We start from the raw sequence: 27607 nt of genomic DNA, 5'->3' as shown, positions 1-27607 counted from the left end.
GGGGCTGTCTGGAGACCTAAGGTCAGTTTTATGGAGAGTCAACCTTTTTTCCCCCAGCTTTATTGAGGTATAATTGACAAAACTGTAAGATATTTAAAGTGTACACTGTAATGATTTGGAGTATGTCCCCCATCTAGTTAATTAACACATCCATCAACTCACATATGTTTTTTTGATGAGAACATGTTTTATTCTCTTAGCAAATTCCAATTACACAATACCGTGTTATCAACTATAGCCACCAGGTTATACATTAGATCCTCAAGAGTCAATCTTTTTTTTTTTGGCTAGGGAAGATTTGCCCTGAGCTAACATCTGTTGCCAATCTTTTTTCTTCCCCTCCCCAAAGCCCCAGTACATGGTTGTATATCCTAGTTGTAAGTCCTTCTAGTTCTTCTATGTGAACCACTGCCACAGCATGGCAACTGACAGACAGGTAGTGCGATTCCTCAACCGGGAAACGAACTCAGGCCACTGAAGCGGTGAGAGCACTGAACTTTAACCACTAGGCCATCATGGCTGGCTCTCAAGAGTCAATCTTTTAATGGCCTGGATCTCATCCGCTGGTTTTTCCCTCTATGACTGAAAAGACCATCTCAAGTTTGCTACATGATTTTGTGACAGCAGTTAATGAATACTTTGTAAAATAGAATATTTTGTAAGACAAAATGTTCTCACATTTAAAGCTGCAGACTCTAGATTCAAAATAACACATACACGCTATACACTTTTGTATTGTTTTATAGTTTATTTTTAAAATGATAGTAACAAATGCTTTTCCCTTGTTGGGGAATGACATATCTATTTTCTGTGCATGGAGCCTTAAAAAGTAACAGCGTTTTGTCCAAAGTGAACTTCTATAATTGCACAAAAGTCACACAGAGCTTCACGAAATGCTAACGAAGACTGCAGCTCTCTCAGGTCTTCCCGAAGCACACCCCAAGAGGCCTTGATTTTGGTGAGGACCCCTGATCCCAACAACACTCATGCTTACCCCAGGCAGGGTAAGAAGAGCAGCCAGGAGGGCCCATGTGCTTTGTGACAGTGAAATTCTGCTCTAATGTTAGGGTTTAATGATGTATTCACCTTCTCCCTATACCAGAAGCATTAAACACTTCAGCTTGAAGTATATTTGCCCAGGCTTAAAAATTAACCCTATCAGCTTAAGTTTTAGACTATAGATCCTACCTCAGGAAACTAAAATTTAAAATTAACCCTACCATACAAACCTCTTCCAAGCAGGGCCCTTCATGCTGCCACTGTGCTGAGCCCTCACTTGGTCTCTGACATACAGACATAAGTTACATTATCATCTATCACATGCCAATTGAGGGATGGCAGATAGGGTCTACCTCAAATCCCAACTCTGTTTCATTGGTAGCAGTTATTGGAAACAGTGTGTTACAAAGGACTCCGAGGTCATAGCCAGACTGGTGGGACAGTCACTATGCTTTACTCATGATCTCTGACGTGGGCACAGGAGAGGGAGGCATCCCTCATGCTTCAGATTTGGAATCTTTCTATTATTAAAAAAGCTAAAGAGAGTATTGGTTATGTATGTTTGGAAAAATCACCAAGCTCAACATTTTCTATTTTGATGAGTTACAATGTCTTTATCTGTGGATTTAATTGTTTTATGGAGCTTAATCTCAGTGAAGATATGATGTCTATGGCAGGAATTTTCCCTGTCTGACCTTATAAAAATTCGCAACAAAATAACAATATTTTGAAAGAAGATACACACAGAGAACTTTAAGCCACCATCAGGAGCACCTTCCTAGCTTGGATATTATGAGTATGAGAAGAGAAGAGCTTTTACTCCAGTATTTCTACTGCTGTGTTTCAAATAAAAATCACAGTCACAGTTTCCTGATTATGGGGAAAAACAGTGATTCCTGAAATAAACACATAAAAGCATGCTTCCTTCATTTAGATAGTATCGTTAATGATTCAACCATCTCTCTCCAACTCAGGGAGAAAAATTCCAGTGTAACATTTAAAGGGTTTTTCCTTAAATTAAGGTTTTCATTAGAAGAGCCTGTAAACATATGAAGTATTTATTTTACTTAGACATGGAGGGAAAAGCGGGACATGTCTGTGGAATGGCTAAGAATGACTGAGATTCCTGCACTGTACACAATTATCTGCTCAACAAATCCTGAAAATTTCAGACAGCCCCTAAAAGGTTGCTCTGAGATGTTCACCATGTCATCTCTTGATGGTTCTATAGTCTGATTCAAATGCCTACCTGCTGTGGTTAATCAGGGACTCAAAGGACCAGATACCTGGGTCAGGAACTGAAAATCACCAGAAGAATTCCACCACAGCCTTAGATTCCAAGTACTACTTACAGCATCTGCAGAACTTGACTGGAATCTAACCAAAAGAAATCTGTTTCATGTTCAAGTATGCTACGATACATAAAAGCCACCTAGGCTTTTAGCTAGAAAGTTGAAAACCACAGAAAATGATTTGCAGGAAGAAAAGGAAATTCCTTATTTCAGGATTGTAAATGAACAAAGGAAACTCAATCCAAGGAAAGGGTGGTTGGGGCCACAGAGACCAGGGAGTGAGAAGCCAGCTGTGGATTTTATTTTCAGCCCCCTTCTCTTAGAAAGTAGCACAGGACTGAGAATTTAGAGGGAGGAGGGGAGGGCAGGCACGGGGATGATGACTCCAGCTGTGCAGCCATCCATTCCCACAGCTGCTTAGAGAAGGTCAGCGAAGCCAAGCATTCGTGGGTGAGCACTGTCAGGACACAACTTGTATCACTTTGGTTTACAACACTGTCTTTGTCTCCTGATGAAGTCACTGCCTGCCTGCTTTGGGCTCTGTACCTTGGGTTTTCCTGGGAAGATGGGCAAACCTCTAGCACTAGAGGGAGTATTAATCCCCTAGCCTGTGCTTCCCTATTACAAAAATTTTCTTAAAAACCCTCAAATTCATGCTTTAACAATCAGCATGTTTTATACATCTGGGGCTCATCATAGCCAGGTTTAAAGGAGGTGAACACACTAATTCTTAAAGCTTCCCTCTATGACAGAAGCTTCTGAATAAACCGTCTGCAACAATCTAGCCCCATTCACTCTGCAAACTGAGTTGCTGTAGAACTGCATCCAACGCTGGGTTGAGGGAAATAGGACTCTTTACCACCGCCCTTGCAGTGCGAAGGTCAGAGAAAGAAAAGGATTACAGGACGTGTACAGGTACTTGGTGCGTTCCAGAGTTTGTTTTATCAGCACCTAGAGGAAATCACAGAAGGATAAGAGGGGTGTCTCTCTGAATACTGTGTACCATTCCTCTGACTTTAACAGGGTAAGGAGAGGATCCGCCCTTGGCCAGCGCAGCACCTTCAAGGGTGTGTTATGAGGGTTAGCGCATTAAGAATCTATAAAGCAAGCATGGATGTCTGGGAAAGGATCATCTTTAGACTGAGAACAGACAGATGGAGGTCTGGATCTATAGCAGACACATATATACTTTTCTTTCTCTTCCATTTCCTTCCTTATCAAGAATCTAAATACTTTCTAGGGCCCAGGGAATCAAATAGCCAGAAAGGCTCAAAATTTTTTGTTCAATAGTTAGTGTTGCTGGGATCTGGACTGTGGCTGAATGGTGGGACTGCAGGGCACCAGTGCCCATGAGGGCTCATGTGGCTCCAATAGATACGCAGGCTCTGGAATAGGTAGGTAGGAGTTACGGAAGGTATATATTGGCCACCAACAATCACTCACGGGTGACTTTTAGTGTAGGCAGAGCCCTTGGTGATTAGCTCAAAATATAAGCATCACACAAACATCTTCTGATATCAGGTGGATCTCAGCAAAAGTGCAGAAAGGGAAAGACCTGCAGAGAAGGAGAGAATTTTCTGTACGTTTAAATCTGCCACCTGGAATGCATGGATATATGTAACCAAGAACTTTCTTTACGTTTAAAAATTAAACTTGCGTGGGTCATTAATTCTACAGAATTAATGATACTAAAGTTGCAATAACATACAGTTCAAAAATTCAATTTTTCAGATGTCTAGCTACTTAAAACAAAAAAAACACCAAATACACAATTACATACATTCATACAGCCGTCTCACTCCTAAGTGGAACGTGAGTATAAACGCACACACAGAGACACTCAGAAAGCACATGTGCACAGACGCCAACACACACCCCTCTGAAACCTGAGATGCACATGGGCTGCCATGAGGGTCAAGAAGCCCTGCTGCATATCTGCTCAATGTCGTTCATCTCTTTGGGACAATCTGCAGAAAGGATGAGAGGTGAGTCCTGAGTCACCACTACGTCATCCTCAATTCGCACACCAAGACCACGAAACTTCTCTGGAGCATCTCTGTCATCCTCCGGAATATAAATGCCTGAGAAGTAGAAAAAAGAATGTGCTGCTCATAAATGGCAGGAACTGGATGATTTGGGGCAAGTAAGTTAATGTCTCTGTTTCAAATCATCTGTAAAATTGGGATCTTAAAGAGTTTGGGAGATTAAACGAGATAATACATATAAAAGTGTCTGGGACATAATGGTCAATGGAGGTTGGCTATCATTACTAGAACGATTATTATACTTTGTACATTAGACTACAGGCTCCACACAACTGCAAGAGTGCTGGTCATGACTCTGTTACATTTTAGTGGCTCCAGCAGATCACTAAAGTTACTTAGCTTACGAGCATATCAGTATATGCTGGGAACCAGCAATAATATAAATGCATTCTTTCTCTGCCTAATAGGCCCCTGGAAAAACGGAACTTTCCTAAAATAAAGACATAGGTATTTTAAAATGTACTAATAAAACCCCACTTACTTAGCGATTATTAGCCAGAACAACCAGAAGTTGAGGAAATACTCAAATAAGCCCTCTCAAACAAGTCATAAATGTAATTGCTACACATGATGTAAAGTAAGAGAGAAACAGGATGACTTTAAAGAACATTTGGAACATTCTAAGACCCCTTAGGTACCCTTTCTAATCATGACGTCAGACAGACAACAGGTCTTTTCATATTAAAGAAACTGTGAACTTCCTCTGCTACACTCACAGATGCGCTGTGGGATGAAAAGGAAGGGATCAGCAAAGGAAAATGGAGTCGAAGCCCCCATGCACCAACTAGATGGGACTAAATAGCACACAAGGCCACAGAGAGCAACATATGACTACGTTCAAAAGGTGCCATGGAAGAGGTGCCCCAGCCATAATTTAGAGATGAAAACACCTGAAATATAAGATTGAGATCCAGTTTCATGATAAAAACAGTATCAGTGTTTAAAAATTGACTCTTGGAATATCAGTCTTCACATTCCGCTGTGGCCACTTCTCTGCTGAATTCTGCCCAATGCCAGCATCATTCCAGCCAGGGGGCCAATAGATTGCCAGCTTTCTCTGAAGCTGAGGAGAAAGATTTTAATACTAACAAGCAGGATAATGCAGGCACTTCAATGCAGTTTGCAGAGGAGTTGCAACTGAGAACACGGCAAGTCTGAGGGTCTTTCTGCAGGAAAGCAATGGGGGCTTCCGGAAGCATGGGCAGCCGCCACTGCTACATGGGAGACTAGTATAATTTGGCCCTGGCAAAGGCAGGGTTAAAAAGATTTATTTCCTAATATCTACTTATAGAAAGTAGTCCCCATCTGTTGTTTATTGGGGAAGTCAAATTAAACAAATTGTGTGATGTTAAATAAGAAAGCTCCAGAAAATCTAAAATAAAGTTCCCTTCTACACTGGAAAGATTCATTTTCCTGTCTCTCCTAACTTAATTATATTGGTTCAGGTAAAAATAAACCATGTTTATTTTACTGTTCTATCTGACACGACTACTACATGTCCCAAGGAGTCAGAGGCTGCTCGCACCTCCCCTTACCTGGCTCCACTGTGATCACCATCCCAGGCTGAAGAGGGAGGGAACGGGGCATGTCTGGAGTGTCGTGGACATCCATCCCAAGGTAATGGCCAACATGATGAGGGCAGTATTTTCGAGCAGCCTGGAAAAGATAGTTACCACAGTGTTATTGGAGCAATGACCCCTTAAGGAGAAAGTTGGGCATGTATTAATTAGTGAGATATGTGTTAATGCCTCCCCAAGGTTCTGCCACTTGTTTAACCTATCCTTGGGCTAATGCTTAAGAGACCTGATAAACTACCACCTCTTGTATGCAATTCTGCCAATGGCATTCCAACTAATCCACATTTGCATTCCCAGTATTTAATATACTACACACATGCTGACTTGGGTAACCCCAGTAATGACTATGGAAAATGAAAATCGTTTTTCTTGAGGGAGGGAGGATGATTATGTCAGAATAGTTCTCTTTTCAATGTTCACACATCCCTCAGGAAGCCTACTCTGGAGACCCTAAGTATCTCACAGCAACTTGTAGAGTAGACATGAAACACCAAATAACACAGTAATTATTAGGCATTTACCAGCTTGGATAGTTCTACCTGTTAACTAAAGGTTTGTTGGCCGGAGCAGGAGGAATTTATAGCTTCTGTCCTACCGATAAAAGAAACTCTGGCAGCCTAAACTTGGAGATGGCAGATGCCTTAATGGTCTGTTTGGCTTGACCACCCGATGTCTTAATTTAAAGCTGAGGTTTCAGGTTTTTACTGAACACCATCACATTTTGGATGCAGATGAAACTCACTAAAGACGTGGCCCTTAAGAATACTGTTAAGGTCTCAAGATCAATGAAGCAACAAACACCCTCCCCTTCGACCTCTACCTCTTCAAAATCACAAAAGAACTAAGAGGGGGCAGGCCTGGTGGCACAGTGGTTAAGTGCGCACGTTCTGCTTCTTGGTGGCCCGGCGTTCGCCGGTTCGAATCCTGGGTGCAGACATGGCACCACTCGGCACACCATGCTGTGGTAGGCATCCCACATATAAAGTAGAGGAAGATGGGCACAGATGTTAGCTCAGGGCCAGGCTTCCTCAGCTGAAAAAAAAAGAGGAGGACTGGCAGTAGTTAGCTCAGGGCTAATCTTCCTCAAAAAAAAACAAAAACAAAAACAAAAAGAACTAAGAGTTAATCTCTCCTCCTTTTTGTGTCCTTTGCCATCCTGTCCGCACCAGTCTTCATTTTATGTTTTCTGACAATTGAGCTAGTTATACACTATGCAATGAACCAGAATGTGCTGCCATCTTCTGGGAGAAATAAGTACTGACTCCTTTTGTTTTAATCCATGTTCAACCCAAGGCCCTCTTACAGACGAAGAATCACAAAGACCATTTCTAAATCTAATTAGCTTTATATAGGATAAGAACTGAGCAGCATGTCAGGTGTTCTTGAGAACTGGCATCAAAAGAAGTGAAGTACCTTGAAGGCATTATCTTCCTTAATGTTCTTCATGATCCCCAATTCTTTAAGCTTCTGTCCTATCAGTGTCAGCATCATGGTGTAGATGTTCTCCAAGCTTGTGCCAGGGGAGCAGAGGGTCAGACAACCTCTCTGGATCTCTAGGACAGCTTCATAGAGTTCTGCCTGAGGGGCCGTGAACCTGTGTACAGGAAAACCAGAGAATCTGAATTTGGAACTATCTGATATTGCAAGTTTGCTTCTAAATTTGATTAGAAAGACTCCGAGGGGATGATGGGGCATTGCTGATATTTAACCCGTACTAATGTATCATTACTGACAGAACCTTAATCATGCTCTAGATGCTTCACAGCAAGAGCAATACTCCTTCAAGCTGGGGCAGCAACAGCCTCTCCTTCAAATGGTCAGCAGATACCCCTGAGGTGAGGCTAGAAGACCTGCCCAGCCATGAATGCACATGAATGGAGGGCCATACCAGGCTCACCCTTGAGCCTTTCCATTTTTTTTTACCATTAAAAAAAAAAGGCAAAGCCATTTTCTTACAGGCAAAGCAGACGCCATGGGATAAACTAGAGAATACTTTGGCTACTAGTAATTTAGTAGTTTCTATGTGTCCTTAGAAGAATAATTTCTTTAGCAATGATGGGGAAAAGTTAAGCTGGGGTCATACACGATGTGTATTTTCTTACACCATTGATGGGAGTATAAATTAGTACAGACAATTAAATCACACGCCTTAAAGATAGTCATAAACTTTGATCTCGTAATTCTGCTCTAAGAATCCACCCTAAGAAAATAATTGAAACTCAAAAAAAAGCTAAATGTACAAAAATATACACTGTGATTTTTTTTTTATTGAGTTATTGATAGGTTACAATCTTGTGAAATTTCAGTTGTACATTAATGTTTGTCAGTCATGTTGTAGGTGCCCCACTTCACCCTTTGTGCCCACCCCCCACCCCACCTTTCCCCTGGTATCCACTAAACTGTTCCTAGTCCATAATTTTAAATTCCTCATATGAGTGGAGTCATACACAGATTATCCTTCTCTCGCTGGCTTATTTCACTTAACATAATTCTCTCAAGGTCCATCCACGTTATTGCAAATGGAATGATTTTGTTCTGTTTTGCAGCTGAGTAGTATTCCATTGTATATATGTACCACATCTTCTTTATCCATTCGTCTGTTGCTGGACACTTAGGTTGCTTCCACATCTTGGCTATTGTAAACAGTGCTGCAATAAACACTGGGGTGCATAGGACTTTTGGGATTGCTGACTTCAAGCTCTTTGGATAAATACCCAGTAGTGGGATGGCTGGATCGTATGGTAGTTCTATTTTCAATTTTTTGAGGAATCTCCATACTGTTTTCCATAGTGGCTGCACCAGTTTGCATTCCCACCAGCAGTGTATGAGGGTTCCTTTTTCTCCGCAACCTCTCCAACATTTGTTGCTATTAGTTTTAGATATTTCTGTCATTCTAACGGGTGTAAGGTGATATCTTAGTGTAGTTTTGATTTGCATTTCCCTGATGATCAGCGATGATGAGCATCTTTTCATGTGCCTATTGGCCATCAGTATATCTTCTTTGGAGAAATGTCTGTTCATGTCTCCAGCCCATTTTTTGATTGGGTTGTTTGATGTTTTGTTGTTGAGTTGCGAGAGTTCTTTATATATTATGGATATTAAGCTTTTGTCAGATATATGACTTGAAAATATTTTTTCCCAGTTAGTGGGTTGTTTTTTTATTTCAATCCTGTTTTCATTTGCCTTGAAGAAGCTCTTTAATCTGATGAAGTCCCATTTGTTTATTCTTTCTATTGTTTCCCTTCTCTGAGAAGGCATGGTGTCCAAAAAGATCCTTTTAATACTGATGTCAAAGAGTGTACTGCCTACGTTTTCTTCCAGAAGCCTTATGGTTTCAGGTCTCACCTTTAGGTCTTTGATCCATTTTGAGTTTATTTTGGTGAATGGTGAAAAAGAATGGTCAATTTTCATTCTTTTACATGTGGCTTTCCAGTTTTCCCAGCACCATTTGTTGAAAAGACTTTCTTTTCTCCATTGTATGCCCTCAGCTCCTTTGTCAAAGATAAGCTGTCCATAGATGTGTGGTTTTATTTCTGGGCTTTCAATTCTGTTCCATTGATCTGTGCACCTGTTTTTGTACCAGTACCATGCTGTTTTGATTACTGTAGCTTTGTAGTATGTTTTGAAGTCAGGGATTGTGATGCCTCCCGTTTTGTTCTTTTTTCTCAGGATTGCTTTAGAAATTCAGGGTCTTTTGTTGCCCTATGTGAATTTTAGGATTCTTTGTTCTAATTCTGTAAAGAATGTCATTGGGATTCTGATTGGGATGGCGTTGAATCTGTAGATTGCTCTAGGTAGAACGGACATTTTAACTATGTTTATTCTTCCAATCCATGTACATGGAATGTCTTTCCATCTCCTTATGTTGTCATCCAATTCTCTCAGAAAGGCCTTGTAATTTTCATTATATAGGTCCTTCACTTCCTTAGTTAAATTTACCCGAAGGTATTTTATTGTTTTTGTTGCAATTGTGAATGGTATTGTATTCTTGAGTTCTTTTTCTGTTGGTTCATTACTGGAGTATAGAAATGCTACTGATTTATGCAAATTGATTTTATACCCTGCAACTTTGCTGTAGTTGTTGATTACTTCTAACAGTTTTCCAATGGATTCTTTGGGGTTTTCTATATATAAGATCATGTCGTCTGCAAACAGCGAGAGTTTCACTTCTTCCCTCCCTATTTGGATTCCTTTTATTCCTTTTTCTTGCCTGATTGCTCTGGCCAGGACCTCCAGTACTGTGTTAAATAAGAGTGGTGATAGAGGGCATCCTTGTCTCGTTCCTGTTTTCAGGGGGATGGCGTTCAGTTTTTGCCCATTGAATATGATGTTGGCTATGGGTTTGTCGTATATGGCCTTTATTATGTTGAGGTAGTTTCCTTCTATGCCCATTTTGTTCAGAGTTTTTATCATAAATGGCTGTTGGATCTTGTCAAATGCCTTCTCTGCATCTATTGAGATGATCATGTGGTTTTTATTCCTCAGTTTGTTGATGTGGTGTATCACGTTGATTGATTTGCGGATGTTGAACCATCCCTGTGTCCCTGGTATGAATCCCACCTGATCATGATGTATGATTCTTTTGATGAATTGCTGAATTCTGGTTGCCAAAATTTTGTTTAGAATTTTTGCATCTATGTTCATCAGTGATATTGGCCTGTAGTTCTCTTTTTTCGTGGTGTCCTTGTCAGGTTTTGGTATCAGCATGATGTTGGCCTCATAGAATGTGTTAGGAAGTGTTCCATCTTCCCTAATTTTTTGGAATAGCTTGAAAAGGACAGGTATTAAATCCTCTCTGAAAGTTTGGTAGAATTCCCCAGGAAAGCCATCGGGTCCTGGGGTTTTATTCTTTGGGATGTTTTTGATTGCTGTTTCAATCTCTTTCCTTGTGATTGGTCTGTTCAAATTGTCTGCCTCTTCTTGAGTGAGCTTTGGGAGATTGTAGGAGTCCAAGAATTTATCCATTTCCTCTAGGTTATCCATTCTGTTGGCATATAGTTTTTTGTAGTATTCTCTTATAATCTGTTGTATTTCTGCAGAGTCTGTTGTTATTTCTCCTCGCTCATTTCTGATTTTGTTTATTTGAGTTTTCTCTCTTTTTTTCTTTGTAAGTCTCGTTCGTGGTTTGTCAATTTTATTTATCTTCTCAAAAAACCAGCTCTTTGTCTCATTGATCCTTTCTACTGCCTTTTTCGTTTCAATAGTATTTATTTCTGCTCTGATTTTTATTATTTCTCTCCTTCTGCTGACTTTGGGCTTCATTTGTTCTTTTTTCTCTAGTTCAGTTAGATGTGCTTTAAGGTTGCTTATTTGGGATTTTTCTTGTTTGTTAAGATGTGCCTGTATTGCGATGAATTTTCCTCTTACTACAGCTTTTGCTGTATCCCATATGAGTTGGTATGGCATGCTATCATTTTCATTTGTTTCCAGGTATTTTTTAATTTCTTCTTTAATTTCTTCAATGATCCATTGCTTGTTCAGTAGTGTGCTGTTTAGTCTCCACATCTTTGTGCCTTTCTCAGTTTTTTTCTTGTAATTAATTTCTAGCCTTATAGCACTATGATCTGAGAAGATGCTTGTTATTATTTCAACTTTTTTAAATTTGTAGAGGTTTGCCTTGTTTCCCAACATATGGTCTATCCTAGAGAATGTTCCATGTGCACTTGAGAAGAATGTGTATTCAGCTCTTTCAGGGTGAAGTGATCTATATATGTCTATTAAGTCCAATTGTTTTAGTTTTTCATTTAGCTCCATTATTTCCTTGTTGATTTTCTGTCTGGATGATCTGTCCATTGATGTGAGTGGGTACACTGTGATTTTTTTAATAATTAAAATAGATACAATCTAAATGTCCCCAAATAAGAATGGTTCAATATAACAACAGAATGCTACAATGAACACCTACATACCCATCTCCCAGGTTCAGCCACTATCAACATTGTTATGTTTGTATCATCTATGAGTGTTCCTATATTCCACCCCACCACAAAATTACTAAATATTTTTAAGTTCTTTTTTTTTATTTTTTTTTTTTTATTTTTTTTTATTTTTTTTTATTTTTTTATTAATGTTATGATAGATTACAACCTTGTGAGATTTCAGTTGTACATTTTTGTTAGTCATGTTGTGGGTACACCACTTCCCCCTCCGTACCCTCCCCCCACCCCCCCTTTTCCCTGGTAACCACCAATCAGATCTCCTTCTCAATATACTAATTTCCACCTATGAGTGGAGTCATATAGAGTTCGTCTTTCTCTGACTGACTTATTTCGCTTAACATAATACCCTCGAGGTCCATCCACATTGTTGTGAATGGGCCAATTTCGTCTTTTTTTATGGCTGAGTAGTATTCCATTGTGTATATATACCACATCTTCTTTATCCAATCATTAGTTTCTGGGCATGTAGGCTGGTTCCACGTCTTGGCTATTGTAAATAATGCTGCAATGAACATAGGGGTGCAACGGACTCTTGAGATATCTGATATCAGGTTCTTAGGATAGATACCCAGTAATGGGATGGCTGGGTCATAGGGTATTTCTATTTTTAGCTTTTTGAGAAATCTCCATACTGTTTTCCATAGTGGCTGTACCAGTTTGCATTCCCACCAACAGTGTATGAGGGTTCCTCTTTCTCCACAACCCCTCCAACATTTGTCGTTCTTGGTTTTGGATGTTTTTGCCAATCTAACGGGGGTAAGGTGATATCTTAGTGTAGTTTTGATTTGCATTTCCCTGATGATTAGCGATGATGAACATCTTTTCATGTGTCTATTGGCCATATTCATATCTTCTTTTGAGAAATGTCTGTTCATGTCCTCTGCCCATTTTTTGATCGGGTTGTTTGTTTTTTTGTTGTTAAGCAGTGTGAGTTCTTTGTATATTATGGAGATTAACCCTTTGTCGGATAAGTGGCTTGTAAATATTTTTTCCCAATTAGTGAGCTGTTTTTTTGTTTCAATCCTGTTTTCCCTTGCCTTGAAGAAGCTCTTTAGTCTGATGAAGTCCCATTTGTTTATTCTTTCTATTGTTTCCCTCAACTGAGGAGTTACAGTGTCCGAAAAGATTCTTTTGAAACTGATGTCAAAGAGTGTACTGCCTATATTCTCTTCCAAAAGACTTATTGTCTCAGGCCTAATCTTTAGGTCTTTGATCCATTTTGAGTTTATTTTGGTGTGTGGAGAAAAAGAATGGTCAATTTTCAATCTTTTGCATGTGGCTGTCCAGTTTTCCCAGCACCATTTGTTGAAGAGACTTTCTTTTCTCCATTGTAGGCCCTCTGCTCCTTTGTCGAAGATTAGCTGTCCATAGATGTGTGGTTTTATCTCTGGGCTTTCAATTCTGTTCCATTGATCTGTGGACCTGTTTTTGTACCAGTACCATGCTGTTTTGATCACTGTAGCTTTGTAGTATGTTTTGAAATCGGGGATTGTGATTCCGCCGGCTTTGTTTTTCTTGCTCAGGATTGCTTTAGCAATTCGCGGTCTTTTGTTGCCCCATATGAATTTTAGGATTGTTTGTTCAATTTCTGTGAAGAATGTTCTTGGGATTCTGATTGGGATAGCATTGAATCTGTATATTGCTTTAGGTAGTATGGACATTTTAACTATGTTTATTCTTCCGATCCATGTGCAAGGGATGTCTTTCCATCTCTTTATGTCATCGCCTATTTCTTTCAAGAGAGTCTTGTAGTTTTCATTGTATAGATCCTTCACTTCCTTGGTTAAGTTTATCCCAAGGTATTTTATTCTTTTCGTTGCTATTGTGAATGGGATAGAGTTCTTGAGTTCTTTTTCTGTTAGTTTATTGTTAGTGTATAGAAATGCTACTGATTTATGCACGTTAATTTTATACCCTGCTACTTTGCTGTAGTTGTTGATTATTTCTAATAGTTTTTCTGTGGATTCTTTGGGGTTTTCTATGTATAAGATCATGTCGTCTGCAAACAACGAGAGTTTTACTTCTTCGTTACCTATTTGGATTCCTTTTATTTCTTTTTCCTGCCGAATTGCTCTGGCCAGCACCTCCAGAACTATGTTGAATAGGAGTGGTGAAAGTGGGCACCCTTGTCTTGTTCCTGTCCTCAGAGGGATGGCTTTCAGCTTTTGTCCATTGAGTATGATGTTGGCTGTGGGTCTATCATATATGGCCTTTATTATGTTAAGGTACTTTCCTTCTATACCCATTTTACTGAGGGTTTTTATCATAAATGGGTGTTGGATCTTGTCGAATGCTTTCTCTGCATCTATTGAGATGATCATGTGGTTTTTGGTTTTCATTTTGTTAATGTAGTGTATCACGTTGATTGACTTGCGGATGTTGAACCATCCCTGTGTCCCTGGTATAAATCCCACTTGATCATGGTGTATAATCTTTTTGATGTATTGCTGTAATCGGTTTGCCAAAATTTTGTTGAGGATTTTTGCATCTATGTTCATCAGTGATATCGGCCTGTAGTTCTCCTTCTTTGTGTTGTCCTTGTCAGGTTTGGGGATCAGAGTGATGTTGGCTTCATAGAATGTGTTAGGGAGTTCTCCATCTTTCTCAATTTTCTGGAACAGTTTGAGGAGAATAGGTATTAAGTCTTCTTTGAATGTTTGGTAGAATTCTCCAGAGAAGCCGTCTGGTCCTGGACTCTTGTTTTTGGGGAGGTTTTTGATTACCGTTTCTATTTCCTTACTTGTGATTGGTCTATTCAGATTCTCCATTTCTTCCTGATTCAGTTTGGGGAGATTGTAGGAGTCTAGGAATTTGTCCATTTCTTCCAGGTTGTTCAATTTGTTGGCATATAGTTTTTCATAGTATTCTCTTATGATCTCTTGTATTTCATTGGTATCTGTTGTGATTTCTCCTCTGTCATTCCTGATTTTATTAATTTGCGATTTCTCTCTTCTTTTCTTGGTGAGTCTGGCTAGGGGTTTGTCAATTTTGTTAATTCTTTCGAAGAACCAACTCTTTGTTTCATTGATCCTTTCTATTGTCTTTTTTGTTTCAATATCGTTTATTTCTGCTCTTATTTTTATTATTTCCCTCCTTCTACTGACTCTGGGCCTTGTTTGTTCTTCTTTTTCTAGTTCTGTTAGGTGTCGTTTGAGGTTGCTTACGTGAGCTTTTTCTTGTTTAGTGAGGTGAGCCTGTATTGCGATGAATTTCCCTCTTAGGACTGCTTTTGCTGCATCCCAAATGATTTGGTATGTCGTGTTCTCATTTTCATTTGTCTCCAGATAATATTTGATTTCTTCTTTAATTTCTTCAATGATCCATTGTTTGTTGAGAAGCGTGTTGTTTAGTCTCCACATTTTTGCACCTTTCTCTGCTTTTTTCTTGTAGTTGATTTCTAGTTTAATAGCGTTATGATCAGAAAAGATGCTTGATATTATTTCAACTCTCTTGTATTTATTGATGTTTGCTTTGGTTCCCAAAATATGGTCAATCCTTGAGAATGTTCCATGTGCACTTGAGAAGAATGTGTAACCTGCTGTTTTTGGATGAAGTGTTCTATATATATCTATTAAGTCCATCTGGTCTAATTTTTCATTTAATTCTATTATTTCCTTGTTGATTTTCTGTCTGGATGTTCTGTCCATTGGTGTTAATGGTGTGTTGAGGTCCCCTACTATTATTGTATTGTTGTTGATGTCTTCTTTTAGTTCTATTAAGAGTTGCTTTACAAATTTTGGTGCTCCTGTGTTGGGTGCGTATATATTTATAAGTGTTATGTCTTCTTGGTGGAGAGTCCCTTTTATCATTATATACTGTCCCTCTTTGTCTTTCTTTATCTGTTTTGCTTTGAAATCTACCTTGTCTGATATTAGTATAGCGACACCTGCTTTCTTTTGTTCATTATTAGCTTGGAGTATTGTTCTCCATCCCTTCACTCTGAGTCTGTGTTTGTCTTTGGGGCTGAGGTGTGTTTCCTGGAGGCAGCATATTGTTGGATCTTGTTCTTTGATCCATCCTGCCACTCTGTGTCTTTTGATTGGGGAGTTCAATCCGTTTACATTTAGAGTGATTATTGAGACGTGGTGGCCTACCACTACCATTTTGTGTCTTGTTTTCCGGTTTTCTTCAGTTTCCTTTGTTTCTCGTCCCATGGTTTAATCTGTTCTGATGTAGAGCTGCTACTCTCTGTTGTTGTCCTTCTACTTATCTCCTCTGCTCTTGGTTTTGTAGTCCCTTTCCTTTTTTGGATTTTTCAGGAATGAGGGTTTTCCTGAGGATTTCCTGAAGAGGAGGTTTTGTGGCAATGAACTCCCTTAATTTTTGTTTATCTGGGAAAGTTTTTATTTCTCCATCGTATTTGAAGGATATTTTCGCTGGGTAGAGAATTCTCGGCTGTAGGTTTTTGTCCTTCAGATTATTGAATATATCATTCCACTCTCTTCTAGCCTGTAAAGTTTCTGCTGAGAAATCTGCTGATAGCCTGATGGGGGTTCCTTTGTAGGTTAGTTTCTTTTGCCTGGCTGTCCTTAATATTTTCTCCTTGTCGTTGACTTTAGCTAGCTTCACTACTATATGCCGTGGAGTTGGTCTTCTTGCATTGATAAAGTTTGGAGATCTATTGGCTTCTGTCACCTGAAGATCCATCTCCCTCACCAGATTTGGGAAGTTCTCAGCCATTATTTCTTTGAATAGGTTTTCTGCCCCTTTCTCCTTCTCTTCTCCCTCTGGTATACCTATAATCCTTACGTTGCATCTCCTAATTGTGTCTGATAATTCTCGGAGAGTTTCTTCATTTCTTTTAAGTCTTGCTTCTCTCTCCTCCTCTGCCTGCAACAATTCTATATTGCCATCTTCCAAATTGCTAATTCTTTCCTCCATATTATCGGCCCTACTGTTCAGAGCATCTAGATTTTTCTTAATCTCCTCTATTGTGTTCTTCATTTCCAGTATTTCTGTTTGGTTCTTCTTTATCGTATCAAACTCTTTTGTGACATAGCTCCTGAACTCGTTGAGTTGTCGGTCAGAATTCTCTCTTAACTCAGTGAGTATTTTAATGATGGCTGTTTTGAAGTCATCATCATTTAGGTTATATATCTCATTTTCTTTGGGATTGTTTTCTGTGTATTTGTTACTTTCTTTCTGTTCTGGAGATTTGATGTATTTTTTCATATTGCTTGATGATGTTGATTTGTGCCTCCGCATGGAGATAGAGTTTAGTTGCTCCTTTCACTTGTTTCAGCTGCTGCGGTGGGGGGAGCAGCTGTTTATACTTCACCAACCAGGAACCCTGTCCGTAGTTGCTAACTGGGCCTGGGCCCCTCTTCGTAGCCACAGTGGCCCTTTGGATTCCCTCCTCTGCCGTGGGGGCCGTCACGGGGGGCTTCAGACTGCAGGTGCCTACTGTTGTTGCCCACCTAGATGCGCTCTCTCCTTGGGGTCTGCAACGGTGTTATGGGCTTTTCCAGCGGCCAGGGGTGGGATCACTTTTATTTGTCGCTCGGTTGCTGTCGGCACCCACCAAATCTCACTTGTCCTCTATGGGTCGCAGGAGAGCTATTGGCATCTTCTACAGTCTGTGGTTAGTACACCTAGCTATGCTGCTTTTGCCCTGGGGTCTTCCAGCCTTGTGGCTGGCGGCTGGGTGCCTTCTACTGGTGCTGTGCAGAGGCTTTCCCTAAGGCTTCTGTGCGCCTGTAGGGTTTCCCCCTAGGCTACTAAGCTGGGTCTCTGGAACTCTCTCCAGCCCCAGTCCTCTCCGAGATCTCCGGCAATCCCTAGCCTCACCTGGTGGGCAACGGCAGCTGGGGGTCGCCCCGCCCTCTGGGCTTCTCTCCGGGCCTCTGCCGGGAGCTCTGAATGCTCAGCGTGGCCCCTCTGCTACCGGCAGACAGAGAGTTTTGTCTGCTGCCCGGGCGGAGCTCCGGCGCTTCTCCACCGGATCGCCGGACCCGCCTTTGAAAGTTCCCCCGCCCCGGTCCTCTCCGAGATCTCCGGCAATCCCTAGTCCCACGGGGCGGGCAACGGCAGCTGGGGGTCGCCCCGCCCTCTGGGCTTCTGTCCGGGCTTCTGCCGGGAGCCCTGAGTGCTCAGCGTGGCCCCTCTGCTACCGACAGACAGAGAGTTTTGTCTGCTGCCTGGGGGAGCTCCGGCACTTCCCCTCCGGGTCGCCGATCCGGCCTTTGAAAATTCCCCCGCCCCGGTCCTCTCCGAGATCTCCGGCAATCCCTAGTCCCACGGGGCGGGCAACGGCAGCTGGGGGTCGCCCCGCCCTCTGGGCTTCTGTCCGGGCCTCTGCCGGGAGCTCTGAATGCTCAGCGTGGCCCCTCTGCTACCGGCAGACAGAGAGTTTTGTCTGCTGCCCGGGCGGAGCTCCGGCGCTTCTCCACCGGGTCGCCGGACCCGCCTTTGAAAGTTCCCCCGCCCCGGTCCTCTCCGAGATCTCCGGCAATCCCTAGTCCCACGGGGCGGGCAACGGCAGCTGGGGGTCGCCCCGCCCTCTGGGCTTCTGTCCGGGCCTCTGCCGGGAGCTCTGAATGCTCAGCGTGGCCCCTCTGCTACCGGCAGACAGAGAGTTTTGTCTGCTGCCCGGGCGGAGCTCCGGCGCTTCTCCACCGGATCGCCGGACCCGCCTTTGAAAGTTCCCCCGCCCCGGTCCTCTCCGAGATCTCCGGCAATCCCTAGTCCCACGGGGCGGGCAACGGCAGCTGGGGGTCGCCCCGCCCTCTGGGCTTCTGTCCGGGCTTCTGCCGGGAGCCCTGAGTGCTCAGCGTGGCCCCTCTGCTACCGACAGACAGAGAGTTTTGTCTGCTGCCTGGGGGAGCTCCGGCACTTCCCCTCCGGGTCGCCGATCCGGCCTTTGAAAATTCCCCCGCCCCGGTCCTCTCCGAGATCTCCGGCAATCCCTAGTCCCACGGGGCGGGCAACGGCAGCTGGGGGTCGCCCCGCCCTCTGGGCTTCTGTCCGGGCCTCTGCCGGGAGCTCTGAATGCTCAGCGTGGCCCCTCTGCTACCGGCAGACAGAGAGTTTTGTCTGCTGCCGGGCGGAGCTCCGGCGCTTCTCCACCGGGTCGCCGGACCCGCCTTTGAAAGTTCCCCCGCCCCGGTCCTCTCCGAGATCTCCGGCAATCCCTAGTCCCACGGGGCGGGCAACGGCAGCTGGGGGTCGCCCCGCCCTCTGGGCTTCTGTCCGGGCCTCTGCCGGGAGCTCTGAATGCTCAGCGTGGCCCCTCTGCTACCGGCAGACAGAGAGTTTTGTCTGCTGCCCGGGCGGAGCTCCGGCGCTTCTCCACCGGATCGCCGGACCCGCCTTTGAAAGTTCCCCCGCCCCGGTCCTCTCCGAGATCTCCGGCAATCCCTAGTCCCACGGGGCGGGCAACGGCAGCTGGGGGTCGCCCCGCCCTCTGGGCTTCTGTCCGGGCTTCTGCCGGGAGCCCTGAGTGCTCAGCGTGGCCCCTCTGCTACCGACAGACAGAGAGTTTTGTCTGCTGCCTGGGGGAGCTCCGGCACTTCCCCTCCGGGTCGCCGATCCGGCCTTTGAAAATTCCCCCGCCCCGGTCCTCTCCGAGATCTCCGGCAATCCCTAGTCCCACGGGGCGGGCAACGGCAGCTGGGGGTCGCCCCGCCCTCTGGGCTTCTGTCCGGGCCTCTGCCGGGAGCTCTGAATGCTCAGCGTGGCCCCTCTGCTACCGGCAGACAGAGAGTTTTGTCTGCTGCCCGGGCGGAGCTCCGGCGCTTCTCCACCGGGTCGCCGGACCCGCCTTTGAAAGTTCCCCCGCCCCGGTCCTCTCCGAGATCTCCGGCAATCCCTAGTCCCACGGGGCGGGCAACGGCAGCTGGGGGTCGCCCCGCCCTCTGGGCTTCTGTCCGGGCCTCTGCCGGGAGCTCTGAATGCTCAGCGTGGCCCCTCTGCTACCGGCAGACAGAGAGTTTTGTCTGCTGCCCGGGCGGAGCTCCGGCGCTTCTCCACCGGATCGCCGGACCCGCCTTTGAAAGTTCCCCCGCCCCGGTCCTCTCCGAGATCTCCGGCAATCCCTAGTCCCACGGGGCGGGCAACGGCAGCTGGGGGTCGCCCCGCCCTCTGGGCTTCTGTCCGGGCTTCTGCCGGGAGCCCTGAGTGCTCAGCGTGGCCCCTCTGCTACCGACAGACAGAGAGTTTTGTCTGCTGCCTGGGGGAGCTCCGGCACTTCCCCTCCGGGTCGCCGATCCGGCCTTTGAAAATTCCCCCGCCCCGGTCCTCTCCGAGATCTCCGGCAATCCCTAGTCCCACGGGGCGGGCAACGGCAGCTGGGGGTCGCCCCGCCCTCTGGGCTTCTGTCCGGGCCTCTGCCGGGAGCTCTGAATGCTCAGCGTGGCCCCTCTGCTACCGGCAGACAGAGAGTTTTGTCTGCTGCCTGGCGGAGCTCCGGCGCTTCCCCACCGGGTCGCCGGACCCGCCTTTGAAAGATCCCCCGCCCCGGTCCTCTCCGAGATCTCCGGCAATCCCTAGTCCCACGGGGCGGGCAACGGCAGCTGGGAGACCTCCGTGCCCACCGTGTCTCTCTCTGGGACCCTCCGGGCGCCCCGAGCACCAGGCCGGGTCTCCCCGCCAATGGCGGGGAGAGACTCTCCCCGCGGGCTCAGGTGTGCAACTCCAAAGTTTCCCTCTGCGTTTAGGAGTAATTGCGGGGGGTTTAAGTAGGGTTCTGGTCACCTGTTTCCACCGTCGCTCCTCTGTTGTGTTCTCGCTCCTGCCCTAGATGTGTGTGGATCCTCTGGGGGCGTCCGTTGGAAGAAAGCCGCCTGCGGGTACCAGGCTGCCCGTCGGGGTCGGAGAGTTTTCACCTATTTCCACATCCTCCCGGAGGAAAGTCCGTCCGCCTTCTGATGTATAGTCGCGTGGGTGTCTCAGACGTCCTGAGATGCTGTCTGGATATCCTTTGTCAAGCGATAAGTGTCCAAATAATTGTAGACTCGAAGGGCGAGAGACAAAGAGGACTACTCACGGCGCCATCTTGGAAGCTACCTTTAAGTTCTTTTTTTAATATAAATCTTACATACATGGAAACGCACAAATTTGAGCTGTACAATTTTGACAAATGGATGTACCGATACTGATGAAGTTGGGGACCCTGAACCCCTAAATTCTGCTCAGTCTTCTTTGCCAATAGAAGCAGCCCTTCCACCCTTGTCTGAGCTAAACCCTGTTTTGACTGAGAACTTAGAGGTACCTGCCCTGGGGTAGATGCCTTGGTAGTTGCTTCTAGACTGATAACTAGACTACTCCTAGCAGGTCCTGAAAGGTTAGGTACAAAGTGTGACCCACGAGGAGGTGCACTACAATCCCAAAAGGACTGAATGATTCTTCCTATTTATATAGACAAAAATCTAGGAAAGTGTGTGGGAATGAATATTAACATGTGGGATAATGGTAGAAGGAACATAAAGTTGGATCAGGCCAAATTTATTGATATGGGTCCACTGAGCAGAGATCCTGGATTCAATGTTATAGCTTGAGGGGCCAGAAAGGCTCTAACAGTTTATTTGGTTGGTTGGCTGAAACACAGAACAAAAAGTAGCCTACACTGAAAGAATTCAAATGTCAGAACTGCCTTGCTACACTGGAGAAGGAATTCTGCCTCAAGACTGCAACACCAACTTTTGCTTGTTTCTAGCCTGCTTGCCTGCTCCACAAAATTCAGACATGCCAGCCCCCACAATTTTGTGAGCCAGCTCCTTAAAGTCAATCAATCAATATCAATCAACCTACCTACATATATATATATACACACACACACACACACACACACACATAATATATCCTATTGGTCGTGTTTCTCTAGGAAATTCTTTTTTTTTTTTTTTGGTAAGGAAGATTGTTGCTGAGCTAACATCTGTGCCAATCTTCCTCTATTTTGTATGTGGGATGCTGCCATAGTACAGCTTGATAAGCAGTGTGTAGGTCCATGCCCGGGATGTGAACCTGCGAACCCTGGGCCACTGAAGAAGAGCACAAGAACTTAACCACTACATCGCGGGGCCAGCCCCTCTAGAGAATTCTGACTGATCCACATCCATATTCCTATGATGCAGAACACTGTCATCCCTCTAAAAGTTCCTTATATCTATTTCTAACCAATACTCCCACATTCAGAGGCAAATGCTGTTCTATTTTCACCTTAGTGTCGCCTATTCTAGGGCATCACATAAACGGAATCATACAGTATGTACTCTTTGGTGTTCAGCTTCCTTCATTGAACATAATGTCCATGGTGCTATTTTGGTCAGTAATTTGTTCCTTTTTATTGCTGACTGGTATTTCATTGTATGAATAGACCATAATTTGTGTATTCATTCTCCTGCTGATAGACATTTAGGTTGTTGCCAGTTTTTGACTATTGTGAATAAAGCTGTAATGAACATAGTCTTTTTGTGGACATATGTTTTCATTTCTCTTAATACCTAGAAGTGAACTTGTTAGGTTAAAGGACCAGTGTTTACATAACTTTATAAGAAACTGCCAAGTTTTTTCCCAAAGTGATCGTGGCATTTTCTATTACTAAGAGCAATGTATGAGAATTCCAGTTGCACTGCATCTTTGTCAACACTTGGTATGGTTGATCTCTTTTAGCCATTCTAGTGGATGTGTAGTGGTTTAATTTGGATTTCCTCAATGACTAACAATGATGAATAAACATAGTTCTTCCTAATTTTATCTTACTATCCTTTGGTATCTGTAGAATTTATCCCCTCTTTCATTCCTGATTATGATAATTTGTGTTTTGTCTCCTTTTCTCTTGCTAGGGAGTTTATTGATTTGATTAATTTATTTAGGGAACAACCTTTTGTTGTTGAGTGTTTCTCTACTGTGTCTTTTTTTTCTATTTCATTGATATTTTGGTCTTATCTTCCTTCCTTCCTTTCTCATATCTACTCTGGGTTTAATTTGCTCATCTTTTTAATAGCTTCTTAAGGTGGAAAGCTTACATTATTGACTTTAGACCCCTTCCCTCCTTTTAATACAAGTATTTAAAGCTATACATTTCTGCATTAGCTGATCCCACACATCTTGATATGTAGTATTTTCATTATCACTCAATTTTAAATACGTTGTGATTTCTTCCCTTTCCCTTGTGGTTTCTTCTTTGACCTACAGGTTATTTAGAATGTATTCACTAATTTCCAAATATTGGAGATTTAAAAATATATCTTATTGGGGCTGGCCCTGTGGCCGAGTGGTTAAGTTTGCGCGCTCTGCTGCAGGCGGCCCAGTGTTTCGTTGGTTCGAATCCTGGGCGTGCACATGGTACTGCTCATTGAACCACGCTGAGGCAGCATCCCACATTCCACAACTAGAAGGACCCACAACAAAGAATATACAACTATGTACCAGGGGGCTTTGGGGAGAAAAAGGAAAAAATAAAATCTTTAAAAAATATATATATATATCTTATTGTAATCACATTCTAATTTAATTCCATTGTAGTCAGAGAACATACTCTGTAAGATTTCAATCTTTTGAAATTAATTGAGACTTGTTTCATGGCCCAGCAAATGATCTTAGTGAATGTTCTATGCAGATTTGAAAAGAATGTGTATTCTGCAGTTGTCAGGCGTAGCATTCTACAAATGTTAGTAAAATCAAGGTGGTTATACAGTCATATACCGCATAACAATATTTCAGTCAATGACAGATCACAAATATGATAGTGGTCCCATAAGATTAGTATCATATAGCCTAGGTGTATGGCAGGCTATACCATCTAGGTTTGTGTAAGTATATTCTATGATGTTCACACACCAAAATCACCTAAAAATGCATCTCTCAGAGCATATCCCTGTCATTAAGCGACGCATAACTCTAGTGTCATTCCCACCCATAAACTGATGTCTTTCACCAAATTTGTTAAAGTTTTAGCTACTATTTCCTCCCCATTCTTTCTTTTCAATTTCTGGGGCTCCAATTACATATATGTTAGATTTCTTGAAAATGTCTCATAGGTCTCTGAGGTTTTATTTATTTTTCTACAATATATTTCTGTTCTTCAGATGACAATTTCTCTCTCTTTTCAGGTTCACTGACTTCTGCTATCTCCAATTGCTAAATCCATCTAGTGAATTTTCCATTTCAGTTATTGTATTTTTCAGTTTTAGAATTTCCACTTGGTTTTTTTAAAAAAATCTTTTTATTGTAAAACAAAAGAGAAATAGAGAAAGCCAAACCAAATATATACCTTGAGAAATTATTATAAGGTAGACACCAGCCAAATCAAAAAACAGATCTTGGCTAACTATCACAGAAGCCCCTTCTATGTGTCTCATGACAATTACAACTTCTCCAATATGTAACCATTATCCTGTTATAGTTATCAATTCCTTGTGGTTTTTATGTATATGTACGTTTATCCTTTTTACCGAGATATAATTCACACGTAATAAAATTCACCCACTTTAAAAAGTGTACAGCTCAGTGGTTGTTAGCATATTTGCAAAGTTGTGCAACCATCATCACTATCTAATTGCAGAACATTTTCATTGCCTCACCCCACAAAATTCCTGTATCCCTTAGCAGTCACTCCTCATTTCTTGTGTTTTAAAAAATATTTTGTCACTCAAATATGCAAGCCAAGACAATTTTCTTCCTACATATCTTAAATAAATTTGAAATGCTTTTAAGTCTCTTCTAGTCAACAGGTTCCTCCTCCACCCCTTTTCATTTCCTTATAATTTATGTGTTAAAGAATCCAGGCTGTTTGACATAGAATGTTTATCACAGTCTGGATTTTGCTGATTGCATCCATAGAATGAATGTTTGTGCCCCCCTCCCAAATCCATATGTTGAAGCTCTAACCCTCAGTGTGGCTGTCTTAGGAGACTGGACCACTAAGGAAGCAGCTAAGGTTACATGAGGTCATCAGGGTGGGGCCTTGATCCAATAGGATTAGTGTCCTTGTAAGAAAAACACCAGAGACCTCGATTTCTCCCTCCTTCTCTCTCTTTGTTTTTTTGAGGAAGATTAGCCCTGAGCTAACATCCGCTGCCAATCCTCCTCTTTTTGATGAGGAAGACCAGCCCTGAGCTAACATCTGTGCCTATCTTCCTCTACTTTATATGTGGGATGCCTACCACAGCATGGCTTGCCAAGTGGTGCCATTTCCATACCAGGGATCTGAACTGGCAAACCCCAGGCTGCGGAAGCGGAACGTGCGCACTTAACCACAGCGCCACTGGGCCGCCCCCCCCCCCCCCACCTTTTCCTGTGTGAGCACAAAGAAGAGGTCACGTGAGATGGCGACTGCTTACAAGGTAAGAGAAAAGGCCTCAGGATGAAATCTACCTTGCCAGCACCTTGATCTTGGACTTCCCAGCCTCCAGAACTGTGAGAAATAAATCTCTGTTGTTTAAGCCACCCAGTCTGTGGTATTTTGTTATGGCAGCCAGAGCTGATGAATACATATACCCCTGGTGCAGTTCAACATAGTCCTTCGTCTTTTTATTTTCTGCAAATTGGGAGCTGGATCCAGAAAATGAATCAGACTCAGGTTGAATTCCTTTGGCAAGGCTATATGTAGTACTGGCAAAATTACAGGAGGCATCTAATATCTGACGGTCTCTCTTTTTGTGATCTTAGCAGCCACTAAGGCTTAATGTTTATATCTATTCATTCATGGGTTTTGCAAAATGGTAATAATTTTAATTCTATAATTTCTTTTTCATTCATTTCTTGGAATATTTGTAGAGAGACACTTCCCCTCATCTATTTGGTTATCCAGTGATAGTTTATATAAAAAAGGTAGGATAAGGGGGCTGGCCCCGTGGCCGAGTGGTTAAGTTCGCGCGCTCCGCTGCAGGCGGCCCAGTGTTTCGTTGGTTCGAATCCTGGGCGCGGACATGGCACTGCTCAACAAACCACGCTGAGGCAGCGTCCCACATGCCACAACTAAAAGGACCCACAACGAAGAATATACAACTATGTACCGGGGGGCTTTGGGGAGAAAAAGGAAAAAATAAAATTTAAAAAAAAAAAAAAAAAAAAAAAAAAAAAAGGTAGGATAAATGATTCTTTCTTTTACTTACCAGTTTTCAATATAATAAATTGGTTCTTATCATGCTCTGAAGATGACCACTTTATCATTATGAACTCTTGGATTTAAATATATTTGATGGCTTTAAATTATTGTAGCTCAAAGTGTCCCATCTTTGACCTGTGGGACCTCTTCAAGTTGACTCCCAAGTCTTTTTGACAGGACTCTAGTGGTTTTTGTTAATTTCCTTGCTATTTAGCTTATAAGATGTTCCAGGCCTATCTTGTAAATTTCCTGACCCAGGTCTGGAATTAGCCAACTCTCCAAGAAGTTCTCATTTCTTTTAGGGAAAAATTGAATTTCAAGATGACATTCTGGGGACTAGTGATGTTCATTGCTACTAAGTTGGTCATAATTTCTAGCCTTTTCAGTAGACAGACTAGGGGAAGGGAAAAAAAAAAAACATATAGAGAAGAAACATCATGTGAGTTCATACTGATACTTCATTTCACATTTGAGACCACAGCTTTTATGTAACCTCTCTACATTTCATTTGTTATCTTCTTCCATACCATGCATCCTGGTTCTCAAGGACACAGGGAATGACAGGATTAAAATATCTCTTACTCTTTTGTTTTATTCCATATCATACACACAAGAGTCTCAGGAAAACAATACAAATACTATAACCAATATATTTTTGAAAATACTGAGTTTTTTGAATATGCTCCTTCTGTTCTCTCCCATTTAAAAAGATATTGTACTCTTCTCATGATCAGAGCACACAGCTATTACATACTATACTCTCTTCCTCTTAGCTTCATCTAGTCTTGGTTCTACAATTAATTGTTTTTAATGTTCACAGTGGTCCTTATATCAATGTCTCTAGTCATTTTGGTCATCAGAAGCTCCTTCCCTATCACAGCACTGACCAATAAACCTTCCTGTGATGATGTGTTGTTCTATGTATCTGTGTTGTTCAATACGGTACCCACTAGCCACATGTGACTACTGAGCACTTGAGATGTGGCTAGTTCAACTGAAAAACTAAAGTGTGAATTTGATTCAATATTAATTAACTTACATGTAAATAGCCCCATGGGACTAGCGGCTTTATATTGGATCACAAAGCTCTAGCAGACTTCTAGTGGGAGCAATGTTCCTTGAGTTTTACATGACAATTTGTCTGTGCCCATTACAGTTGAAAGTTGCTTTTGCCACATATCAAATCTCTGGCTCACACTTTTGTTCTCTGAGCATCTTCAATATGTTAAATTCTATTTTCTTCTCGCATAAAGCATTGCTTTTGAAAAGTCTGCTGAGAATCTAATTTTCTTTCCTTTATAAACCTTGTGTTCTTTTCTTCTTGATCCCCGAAGGAATTTTTCTTTTTCTTGCAGGTTCAGAATTTTATTAGAATTTGTCTTGGTGTTGCTTTTTCTGGGTTGGTGTTACATGTGCTCTTTCAAGGTAGTTTCAAATGTTTTTATTTCAGGAAAATTTTATTGATTTATAGTTTTCAGTATGTGTCCTGTACCTCACTTCAGTTTTCTTCTTCAGGGCTTCCTGTATGTGTATGTTGTAACTTCTTTGCCTGTCTTTAGTGCTTGCCATTTTTCCTCTAATCTTTTTTCTCTGTATTTCATTTTGACTTTCAAAGTTTTCTTCCCTTTCATCTTCTATTTCTTATTATGTCTTTATTGTGCTTCATTGGTATCTTTCAGTCTAAGTCTTTTTCCTGACATGATTTTTT

At 42.6% G+C, this 27607-nt stretch overlaps 1 protein-coding gene across 18 annotated transcripts in view; it reads right to left on the bottom strand.

Annotated features, from left to right (window-relative positions):
• Window positions 1-728: 728 nt before the first annotated feature.
• The window catches only part of XPNPEP3 (X-prolyl aminopeptidase 3), a 74975-nt gene continuing 48096 nt past the window's right edge, over window positions 729-27607 (bottom strand). For 6 of the 18 annotated variants that reach the window (XM_070599451.1, XM_070599453.1, XM_070599446.1 and 3 more), the window contains 3 exons: window positions 7327-7507; window positions 5872-5992; window positions 729-4372 (listed from right to left, as the gene is read on the bottom strand). In XM_070599451.1, the coding sequence (XP_070455552.1) occupies window positions 4206-4372; window positions 5872-5992; window positions 7327-7507 (469 nt within the window). In that variant the 3' untranslated portion in view covers window positions 729-4205. The remainder of the gene's footprint in view (window positions 4373-5871; window positions 5993-7326; window positions 7508-27607) is intronic. The other 12 variants (XM_070599448.1, XM_070599460.1, XM_070599457.1 and 9 more) reach the window with 6 other exon arrangements.

The sequence above is a fragment of the Equus przewalskii genome, chromosome 29 (genome assembly GCF_037783145.1).
Source record: "Equus przewalskii isolate Varuska chromosome 29, EquPr2, whole genome shotgun sequence".
In the NCBI taxonomy this organism is placed as follows: Eukaryota; Metazoa; Chordata; class Mammalia; order Perissodactyla; family Equidae; genus Equus; species Equus przewalskii.
Note: the sequence above shows the minus strand (reverse complement) of the source record. Positions and strands in the feature narration are given on the sequence as shown.